The sequence below is a fragment of the Mesoplodon bidens genome (genome assembly GCF_964165515.1).
Source record: "Mesoplodon bidens genome assembly, chromosome: 1".
NCBI classification, from domain to species: Eukaryota; Metazoa; Chordata; class Mammalia; order Artiodactyla; family Ziphiidae; genus Mesoplodon; species Mesoplodon bidens.
The window spans coordinates 348,756-359,945 of NC_138176.1; the positions used below are offsets into that span (position 1 = coordinate 348,756).

At 57.2% G+C, this 11,190-nt stretch overlaps 1 protein-coding gene across 6 annotated transcripts; it reads right to left on the minus strand.

Moving 5' to 3' along the window:
* Window positions 1–204: 204 nt before the first annotated feature.
* PAOX (polyamine oxidase) lies at window positions 205–8,820 on the minus strand. 6 transcript variants are annotated; one of them, XM_081243589.1, is made up of 7 exons: window positions 8,536–8,820; window positions 7,553–8,039; window positions 6,433–6,632; window positions 4,487–4,844; window positions 3,757–3,869; window positions 2,843–3,000; window positions 205–595 (listed from the first exon to the last, which is right to left on the minus strand). In XM_081243589.1, exons 1-7 carry the CDS (start codon window positions 8,717–8,719, stop codon window positions 392–394), a joined length of 1,704 nt encoding a protein of 567 aa, XP_081099715.1. In that variant the 5' UTR covers window positions 8,720–8,820; the 3' UTR covers window positions 205–391. The 6 variants fall into 6 exon arrangements, 5 of the variants coding, with proteins under 5 accessions (XP_081099715.1, XP_081099712.1, XP_081099711.1 ...); XM_081243586.1 differs by having other exon boundaries at window positions 4,592–4,844; window positions 8,536–8,810; XM_081243585.1 differs by having other exon boundaries at window positions 3,757–3,872; window positions 4,592–4,844; window positions 8,536–8,810.
* Window positions 8,821–11,190: the final 2,370 nt, after the last annotated feature.

Consider the following 11,190-nt stretch of genomic DNA (forward strand, 5'->3'; position numbering starts at 1 on the left):
AGTGCCTGAACAACGGGGAGGTCCACTGGCTCTGCTGCCACCAGCAACAAGAATTCAGACACCTGTGAACACACCCAGGGTCCAGGGTGGCCGGCGTAGGCGGGCGACGTGCTGGGGGCACAGGGCCCTGCAGTGACCGGAGCCTGGGGCACGACGCGGACAGAGCAGCCCATGCTGCAGCTCCAAGGACGACTCTGGACAAAGGACGCTTTTACACACTTTATGTTCTTCCAACCGCACCAGCAGCAGCATCCCGCATCTCCCTTCTCCAGGAAGACGTCGCGCTCAGCTCAAGCTCAGCCCTGGCCGGACTCCAGCGACGTGGGAAAGGAGGGAGCTGACCCCAGTGACATTAACAGTCCAATTCCCAAGCCCGACTGAACCTTGTCCATCAAAGGAAAGGGTGGGGCCAGCCTCCCCGGGACCCAGGAACCTGGGGAGCAGAGCTGAGCTCAGAGCCGGGCTCCGGCCGCTGCGCCTGCGAATCCCACAGAGCGATGAGCCGGTCAGCCTCCCTCCAGCCGGACAGCAGAGCCCCGTGCGTGGTGGAGTAAAACGTCCGGTGTGTGGCTTCCCCTGCAAACAGGACCTGGAGCTGCAAAGAAGGGTGGGCTTAGGGTGGGTGCAAAGGGTCGGCCACAAGCCTCACACGCTCCTCCCCAAACCCAGAGTGAAAAACCAAAAGGATGGAAGTCAGCAGGAAAAAGATAAGAAAATTCAAGGGCCAACTCAGAAGCCCACCATCCAACCAGCAATCCAGAAAAAGAAAAAGGAAAAAAAAAACATGATGAGATAATTCAAGAGCATCCCAGATGAGTGAATATGTGCCAGAGGGCAGCACCGCTGGGCTTGGGGTGAGCCCGTGAGTGTGGGGCTTCTTGCTCGTTCAAGCTTCCGCAGAGATTTGAAAACCAGGGGACACAGGGAAGAAAGGCATCAGAATGGCCTCCGGCTTCCAGCAGCAACACTGGAGAACATCTTCAAAACCCTAAGGGAGGGCTTCCCTGGTGGCACAGTGGTTGAGAGTCCGCCTGCCGATGCAGGGGAAACGGGTTCGTGCCCCGGTCCGGGAAGATCCCACATGCCGCGGAGCGGCTGGGCCCGTGAGCCATGGCCACTGAGCCTGCACGTCCGGAGCCTGTGCTCTGCAACCGGAGAGGCCGCAACAGTGAGAGGCCCACGTACCGCAAAACAAAACAAAACAAAGCAAAAAAAACCCTAAGGGACATGGCTCTCCAACTAGCATTTACACCCAACGTGGGGCTTTTACACGGCTGTAAATCCTTGGACACTCCTCCCATGGAAGTGCTGTCTGTGTCCGGCCCCTTGAATCTGGGCGGGCTCCTGACCACTCTGTCCAGCCGGTGTGGCAGGAGTGGTGCTTCCTGACTTCCCAGCTCCGTCGCTGGAGCAGTGCAGCTGCCCCTCCCCAGAAGGCCTGCGCTGGAGGCCCAGGCGGCCACAGGGCAGCGTGACAGCCAACACTCTGTGAGGACGCCTGGGGCAGGTGCTCCAGCCAGCGTCCCAGCCATGCTCAGGGCAGATGTGAGAGCAGCAGCCTCAGACGACCCCAGCCCCAGCCCTGAGTCACCCCAAGCCCGTCATCTTCCCAGCTGAGACCCCAGGTGTCGTGGGGCAGAAACAACCGTCCCACGGTGGCGCCACACCTACAGAATCCATCAGCCCAGAGAAGTGGTTGTTTCCACTGCTGGAAAAGAAACCAAGGCACCCTCGCCAGCGCAGGTGTGGAGAGTGCCCACGGCAAACAGGATGTGTGAACACTGAGTAGCAGTCTTAGCAAAATTTCTGCGTCACACCTAGGAGGGTGGGGAGAGGTCTGAGGGCTGGGTGGGCAGATGAGTGCAAGAAAGCTAAAACTTTATGTGCCATGGTGAGAATTCAATCAGTAATTCTTAAAACTGAAAAATCAAAGAGCACTTAGAGGGACTTCCCTGGCGGTCCAGTGGTTAAGACCCTGCGCTTCCAGTGCAGGGGGCGCGGGTTCGATCCCTGGTCGGGGAACTAAGATCCCACGTGCCTCGAGGCACGGCCAAAAAAAAAAAAAGGCACTTAGAAAACTGAACACAGAATGTTGGATGATGTGGAGCAATTATTGTGAATTTTAAAGTGTGATAACAGTGCTGTGTCCTTGATCTTTTAGAGATGCACACTGAAATATCTGCAAATGAAATGACATCACCTGTGGGACATGCCTAGTAACAGGTATGGGTGAGGCCGGGGCAGTGAGATACCAGGAACAGACAGCTGTGAAGCTGGAGACAGGAACCCAAAGGTTCTGCCAACCTTTGTAACATTTAAAGTTTTACACAATTAGATGTTTTGTAAAAAGTGGTAGCACTATAATGGAAAAGAACCTGAGAAAAAATACGTGTGTGTGTGTGTGTGTGTATGTATCTGACTCACTTTGCTGTACACCTGAAACTAACACAACATTGTAAATCAACTATACTTCGATTTTATAAAAAAGCTTTAAAACAGTGGTAGCATAAGCCTGTTATTTAGAGATCAGAATCAGCCTGAAGAACAGTCTGGGAAGGGGCAACGGCGTGCCCCCCACCAGAGTGCTGTATTTTGTTTTATTTTATTTTGTTAGCCAGCACCATAGAATCCTCTGACGCTTTAAGCCACATGTATGTATAATTCTGATAAAAATAACACATTTTAAAATTACTGTTAGTTTCAAAAAGAAAATGGACTCTGAGTCTCGGGGTCCCAGCCCCCCACTGGATCGCACCCAGCAGCCCTGGCCTTCGTGGGACCTATCCCGGGCCCTGGGCCTTCAGCGGGACCCCAGTGCCCTCGCCAGGCAGCTGTGTCCTACCTGGGCACCCCTGCCGTCCGCAGGGAGGGGCTGGGCCAGCAGGTCCAGGTCGTCCCCGGAGCTGCCCACGGCCACGTAGCTGTAGGAGCCCTGAGTGTATGGGGCACTGTGCCAGCGGGACCTCAGCACACTCCTGGGCGCGGGGAGCCGGGGGTTCCCTAGACCAAGAGACACTCGCATTAACAAGGAGCCTCTGGGGCTTCCCTGGTGGCGCAATGGTTAAGAATCCGCCTGCCATTGAAGGGGACACGGGTTCGAGCCCTGGTCCGGGAAGTTCCCACATGCAGCGAGCAACTAAGCCCATGCGCCACAACTACTGAGCCCGCGTGCCACAACTACTGAAGCCCGTGCGCCTAGAGCCCGTGCTCTGCAACAGGAGAAGCCACCGCAATGAGAAGCCCACGCACTGCAACAAAGAGTAGCCCCTGCTCGCCGCAACTAGAGAAAGCCCTCGCGCAGCGACAAAGACCCAACACAGCCAAAAGTAAGTTAATTAATTAATTTAAAAAACAACAACAACAACAACACCAAGGAGCCTCTCACCGTAAGGACTTGGCAGCTAAAAATAAGAGACACTGCCCGGGATAAAACCAAGGCCCAGAGGGTGTTAGTAAGGGGCTCCCCTCAGGAGGCCCTGGAAGCAGAGCCCCCGAAAGGCACCGCCGCCTTTCCCAAGCCTCAGCGTCTTGTCTGTGAAGCTCTGATTAGGGACACCTGCATTCATCTTGGTGGCAGATTTTAGAAAAGAGAAGTGGGAAGTGTCCCTCAGAGACAAGAACTCTAGTGATGCACTCATGGGAAGGACAGTCCCCGGACACTCAGGGCTGAACCCAGTTCCTCTCTGGTGAGAGGTCTGGTTCCCGTCAGAGACCAGCCACCAGGGCAGGAGGCGGCATGGCCCCTGCAGTCAGTACCTGTCACCCTGCGGAGCACCTGTGTCAGAGACAGGAGCACGTCCTCGTCTGACAGCGTCTCCATGAACTCAGACTCGAGCCCCGCAATGAAGCCGCAGAGTACCCGGCTGGCCCTGCTGGAGAGAAGCTGCGCTGGGACTGGACCCGCGACGCCCGGCCGGCCCCCACCAGGGCCAGTGGTCCCGCCAGTGTGGCCGCGAACTCCCAGGGCCCCTCGACACGGGGTCTGCAAGGTCAGAACTCTCGGGCCACCAAGACGATTCCCTCTGTCTCCACCACTGAGCGCCGGTGGGGACGGCCACCCCCTGCACAGTCGGGGACTCAACAGAACCTATGAGCAGCGCCGGTGGCTTCCCTGCCGCCCACATGCACTGGGAAACGCCCCAGCACTGCAGTGTCCCGTGAGGCAGCGAGTCACCAACTGTGTCAAGTCCTGACCCTCGGGTGCGTGTCTTTCTAATACCCCGTGTGACAGGCCGGAGGGGACGGGGCACACCATGCGGACCCTGGCTCGGCTGCCAGGGGCATTCGGGCCTGGGTATCTGGCAGACACTTTCTCGTAAATGAGCAAAGTGTGTCTCTTACAAAGAAAACAACTGCAAGCATTTACTGCACGTTCCAGGTCCCAAGAGATGCTGACAAGCTGCACACAGTGGGTCTCCATCTGTCCCTGCAAGGGGTGGGCCCAGGGTGTCTGTCTCACCACTTAAGGTGCCCTTGGAATCCCTACCCATTCAAACTCTCCAGAAACACCTCACAAAGAATCGACGTAGCACTGGATCCCACGCAGAGCTCACACCAGGCTTCCTCGGAGAAACCTGGGAAGAGCACATACCCGAAGGAAGGCAGGACCCAAAAGCCAATAAGCTTCTTGAACCAGGTATCCTGCAACTTGGGGGCGGCGTCCTCCAGGGGCGACGTGTCCCTCCACACCACCTGGATGTGCTGGCAGTCTGGCTGCCAGAAAGGCTCCTCAAACTCCAGGAAGATTTTATTGTTGGTCCCAAAGCCTATTTTCCTGATCGCTTCCGCCTTCTCGGTGGGCAGTGGCGGCTCAAAGAAGGTGTCCAGACGTTCTTTAAGAAAACCTGGAATTCATAAGTAGACACCACGTCAATCGCTTAAACCAGAACTGACAGCCACGGGAAGGCACCCTGACCCCGTCACAGGAGTCAGAGAAAGAGGCGTCTGGGACCCACACAGCCTGGCCATCGGGAATGCTGGCCAGCACCTCAGTGCAGGGACACAGCAGGCCCCATGAACACCTGGCCGGGCAGGAACAGGTCGCAGGGCCCCCAGACTCCTCTGTGGGGACAGTTCTCCCTCCTGAGCCTCTGCCTCTCAGTCTGCCCAGGGTTAGCCTGGAGGGGCAGCGAGACACACCGGCTTTACCCAGAAGCCCCTGAAAAGTAAGCAGGTTCAGCCCAAAGCCAAACGCGAGGAGATGAAACATTCGCAGCACAAGCCAACCTCGCAGGTCCGCAAGAAGAGGACGAACAACCCCCCAGGGAACAAGGCACCAGCCGTGAGCATCCACAGAGGGGACCGTCCCTCCACGGCCGCCCTCTCGGTGCCAGAGCTTCAGCTCAGCAGTTCCTGCGACTAGAATTGATCCTACACATATGTGCCCACGAGTGTTTTTAAACACACATGTGTACAACACTGTGTGCAACAGAACAAGTGAAAACCATCTAAATTTGCATCAGTATCAAGTAAAGACACCTACATACGAGAAAACACAGTGTGGCTGTAAAGAACAACGGGACAGGTGCCTGGCCCCCTGTGAACAGCGACCACACAGCCGTAGCGATGCACCTACTGACTGCAGCAGCTTCAGTGACCACGCACCACAGTTGTGCATGAACAAGGCCATCCATGTAAAAGAAAAAACACCATGATAGATCTGCCTGTGCTGATTCGGAAACGAAGGAGCAGCAGAACACCGTGCTAAGATGTCTGGTGTGATTCCATCGTGGGAAAAAGGAGCCGGGCACTGAGCAAGCTTCTCCATACCCAATGCTCTGTGAGGGGACAGGCAGGACATGCGGCCACCGCCCTCGGGGTGGGGATGGGGGTGGGGGTGGGGGAGGTGGGGGGAGACTCTCGCCCTTCATTTTCCATCCACTCTGGCACCTGCTAGCTTTGTGAACTTGGGCAATTAAGTGACTTAGCTCTGTTCGCATTTGTCAAATGGGCATGGGGCAGATGTGTTCCCAGCTGCCCCAGGAGTAAGTGAGAGAAGTAGGCACAGACTTGCTTTCAACCATCTCCACCTTTTACCCAATTGCCCGCTCCTACTCCAAGACTTGCGTCTGAAGCATCAGATCTGGAATTCAATAGGATTATACGCACGACTCCTTCCTCGATGACCACTGGGACCTAAACTCGAGACCTGGCTTTCACGCCCTCTGCACCGCTAAGGAAGCAGTTTGGTGAACCTCCCAACCTTTCCATAAATTACCTCCAAAAGGAGCAAGACACTTGCTGCCCTGCGTTTTCTCTTCCTGTGAAACTTTATTCCAAAGCACTCGACTGCTACAAAGCACAACCAAATAACTCTATCCCAAACTCAGAAAGAAAATGTGGGCTTAGCAGCCAACAAACGCCCCAGAGCCAATGAGGCTGAAGAAAGCCAGAGGCCAGGGGCCCCTGGGATGGGAACTGGAGGGGCTTTACCTAACGGCACGGTGACGACCACGTGATGCGCTGGGAAGCAGCCTCCATCCTCACATTCCACCAGCACCGGAAACGTCTCCCCAGGAGCAGAAGCTTCCTTGAAGGACCCATTCCAGTGAATGGTCTTCACTGGCTTGTTAAAAACCATCACGTCCTTGGGCAAGGAGGCCATGATGCGGTCTGTGAGTCCTTGGTAGCCCCTGGGAGAGACAGAGGTGTCCCGTGGTTAGGACCAGGCCCTGGAGGTGAGTCTCTGAAACAAGCCCTCCAAGCTCACACCAGATCAAGGAGCTGCAAGGGGCTGGTCTTGGCCTGGAGGCCTGGCTCAGCCAGGGAGGAGAGCAGGGAGGGAGGGGGGTCTCATGGCAGGATTAAATGAGCAAAGGGATGCAAAGCTCCCCAGGTAATCTGTGGAAAGCAGGTCCCTCCTCACCAAGCCCAGGGCTCTTGTTCTGGGCATCTGCCTGGTCACAGTGCCCTCCCTGTGCAGGGCAGTTCTGGAGAGTCTTGTGAGTGCCCCATGGGGGAACAGCCACACCGACACAGAGGAGAGCCTGTCTGCCTATCTCTGAGGTCGAAGCCCCTGCACAGTGCTTACAAGCAGGAGGCCTCCTAAACGTGGGAGAAGCAAAGCATTACAAGATGCATTTCCTTCTTTTTTTTTTTTTTTGCGGTACGCGGGCCTCTCACTGTTGTGGCCTCTCCCGTTGCGGAGCACAGGCTCCGGACGCGCAGGCTCAGCGGCCATGGCTCACGGGCCCAGCCGCTCCGCGGCATGTGGGATCTTCCCGGACCGGGGCACGAACCCGTGTCCCCTGCATCGGCAGGCGGACTCTCAACCACTGCGCCACCAGGGAAGCCCGCATTTCCTTCTTTTAATCACTTGTTTCTGAGAACAATTCTTTTCTTTTTCATAAGTGAGCAAAACTAGGGAAGTAAATGACCAATCTCCCTAAAACAGGGAAGACAAACAGCCCCGTCTCTCCCACCCATCCCCTTTCTGCCAAAGCTTGGCCTGAGGTACGGGTAGGGACCCCTGGGGTGCATGGGGGACCCCTGGGAGGCACGGAGGGGTCTGGGTACATGGAGGACTGTCTGGGTGGGCGGGGCACGCACATACCCAGGAAGGGTGCAGTCCAACCCTGGCAGCACAGTGTACTCCCCGAAAGGTGCGAGGGCCACCAGGTCCATGCTGTGGGTACCGCTCACACAGCACTCCACGCTGAACAAGTTGTTCAGGATGGCCAGCTTGAGCCTCTTGGTCTCCTCCTCCTCCGTCCAGCTGGCCATGTGCCGGCGGATCTCCTTCTTGAGGTACTCCCCGACACTGGGGGCGGGGGGCTCAGCCGCGTGCAGGAACTCCCTGGCCTGGTCTGTGAGACTGTAGAACAGTCTGGCCATCTCCGCCACCAGCTCAAGGCTCACACTGTCCCCGGAGCTGGCATAGGACACAGAGGGCAGGCCCACGTGACCCCCGGTCTCGATCAGCTGGTTCTCCTCCGACAATGCCTTCTCCCCCAGCAGCCCGTACTTGGCAGCCAGCTGGAAGACGGGGTTGCCCTGCGAGGGCCCATGGATCCAGTGAGCGCCCACCTCCACCACACCACCTGGGAGGGAGCAGGGGAGGCCACTGTGAGGTTCCTTCCCCTGAGCCCTTCTTCTGTACACGGAGCCCTGCCCTTCCCAAATATGCTCTGAAAATCAGCCGGAGGCCCGCAGGGTCCCTGAGGACCACAGACTCTCCCGGCAGGGCCCATCAGACCTAGTTTAAGGGGAACACCCGCGAGGGGCGACCTGGAGGCTGGAGGGGGAGCTACCTGCGGGGCCAGAACCGGGGGCAACTGTGCAGAGCCACGGGTTCCCCACGCACGGCAGGGGCCGGCCCTGCTCATGCGGGCAGCTGAGTTTCGGGGACCACTGAACTTCGGTTAATTAACTGAAGCAGTGCGAGGATTCACTCAAGGGGCCAGATAAGGGTTCCGGGTCGCTTAACCCCGGACGCAGGCCGAGCCAGGAGATGGCAGAGCTCTGGCGGCACGGACTGGGCTCTGGGAAGGGGTTCCGGGAAGGAGTTCCGGTAAGGAGTTCCAGGAGGGCTGTTACCGAAGCTGTGCTCCGAGCGGATGCGGCCACCGGCGCGGGCCGTGGCCTCCAGAACCCGCAGGTGCGGGAAGGCCGGGTGGCAGCAGAGCCTCTGCGCCGCGCCCAGCCCCGCGATGCCGCCGCCCACCACCAGCACTCGCGGGCCGCGGCCCGGGGCCTCCGCCTGACGGCCACTCGACTGCATCGCTCCGTCCCGGGCAGTTCCCGCGCGTCCCCGCCGCTCGGAGGCTCGGAGAGCCGGAAAGAGACACGAAGTTGGCCCGGGACGCGGGGCGGGGCCGGAGTTTGAAGCGGGCTCGGGGCGCGGGGCGGGGCAGAAGGCGGGGCCAGAGGTGGACGGGGGCTCGGGGCGCGGGGCGGGGATGCTGGGCGGGGCGGGGCACTCGGGGCGGGACCGGAGGTGGAGCAGGGGGCGTGGGGCAAGGCCGTCCTCCGCGTCGGTCCCCCTTGGCTCCGCGCGCCCCTCTGGGTTGGGCCTGGGGCTGTCCCTATGGGTCTGGCCCACGCCCTAGGATGGGAGGGCGAGGGCGAGTGCGGAAGGGTCCGTGAGTATACCCCGGTGCCGGCCGGTGTGGACAAGCGTCCCCACCGAGGGAGAATCGGGGCGGCCGGCTGGCCGGTCGGGTTGTGTCCCCTTCCTAAGGAGACGTGGGGACGGTGACCAGAAGGCGGAGGAGGCGCCTCCTAGCTTCAGACGCGGAGGCGAGCGCCGTCACCTCCCGACCCGGTGGAGCGCGTGGACGGTGGGTGCTGAGATGTCAGGGCGGGACGGGGAGAAAGCCTCCAAGCGACGACACTTTTGTGTGTGTGTGTGTGTGTGTGTGTGTGTGTGTGTGTGTGTACACAGTCACAAGTCTACAAACACAGGATGCAGCACACATAAAGTACAAAGTTCAAGATAAACGGTAAATGGAGAAACAAGTCTTACGTCCCTCCCTCCCCCTCCGGCCCCAGGAAAGGAAGACATATTCAAGCCTGCAGCCATTTCTGGAGAACTCCTCTAGTTCCGGCAGGTCTCCCCTACTGCCTTGCAGGGATTAGAAAGCTCCTGCCTTCTGCTAAAAGGGTCCTCAGGCTTCCCTGTAAACCCAGTTAGGGCACATCATTCCTCCTCAGCCACACTTGGGTACTGCTGCTCCAAACCACGGCGCACCCGTGCCTCCGTGGACTTTCCGTGGCCACCTGTTCCCTGTGGGGTGAGGGTAGTCAGGGAGGGGAGTTAGCTCCAGGCTGGGCAGGTAGTCTTTCTGTTTGGGGTGTTCCTCCTTCTCCAGGAGGAGCCCTTCTCTCTCCCTGTGTTGCCCTCCTCAGCCATATATTCTTTTTTTTTTTTTTTTTTTTTTTTTTTTTTTTTTTTTTGCGGTATGCGGACCTCTCACTGCTGTGGCCTCTCCCGTTGCGGAGCACAGGCTCCGGACGCGCAGGCCCAGCGGCCACGGCTCACGGGCCCAGCCGCTCCGCGGCATATGGGATCCTCCCAGACCGGGGCACGAACCCGTATCCCCTGCATCGGCAGGCGGACTCTCAACCACTGCGCCACCAGGGAGGCCCAGCCATATATTCTTGTTCTTGGATTCACTTTCCTGTTTTGGTGAAGCTGAAAAGAGGTGTCTGGGAGATTATTTTTTTTTAAGATATTGCAAAGCTGAAAATGTCTTCATTTTGCCCTCATACTTGATTTGTAGTTTGCCTGGACATAGAATTCTAGGTCAGAATCCTCTTCCTTCAAACTCTGAAGGCATTGCTCCCTTTCTCCTTCCTCCTAGGGGTGTTGTGAAGAAATCCACAGCCATTCTAATTTCTAATCCTTTACAAGCAGTGGGGACATTTTCCTCCCTGGAAGTTTTTAAGATCTTCTCCTGAAGTTTCACAACGTGGTGCTTCCATGTGCCTCGGTTGTTCCTTACTGTGTTGGCCACTCAAAGGGCCCTCAGTCTGGAAACTCCTGTCCTTCAATCCTGGCAAATGATGTCATTGATTATTTCACTAATCAATTGTTTGTACTGATGACTCATCCCTAAGCAAACTCTTGAGGGTTTACTCTTACCTCTTCCTAAAGTCCTTAATTTAGGCTGTCAGGCTTTGAGCCTGGCCCTTGAATGCTCACATGTGTTCTCTCCTGTTTCCCATCTTTACGTTCTGCTCTCCTTTCGTTAGGTAGTTAGTCAGACATTAGCAGCAAGGACGTGACGGCGGCGAGAAAGACAAGAAGAAGCAATCGAGTCACACCCAACTATCTGGGCACCCTCCCTGACATTAGCAGCAAGAAGGTGACAGTGGTGAGAAAGGCCAGAAGGAGCAATCAAGTCACACCCAACCATCTGGGGACTCTCCCCTGACCCCACCCAGAACAGTTGAAACTATGGTCATATGGTGGACAGCTTATCCTGTTAAAGAGGGGCACAGTAACACAAGGGAACTTCCCTGGGCTGCGCATGCCCCGACCAGACAGGTGTATAACCTATAGTAAACCCAAACTCATTATACCATCATTATAATAAAGTCTATGTATGCTTTTGCCCCCCGCCCCCGTGGGCGTTTCTTAGTGATTGAAGGATGAGAGCACGCGCAGCAGTAAACTTGTTACATAGCTCGGGACTGTCGATCAAGTAATGATCCCCTGTCACTCGCCCCCCGCCTCCCTGCAAAATGCTC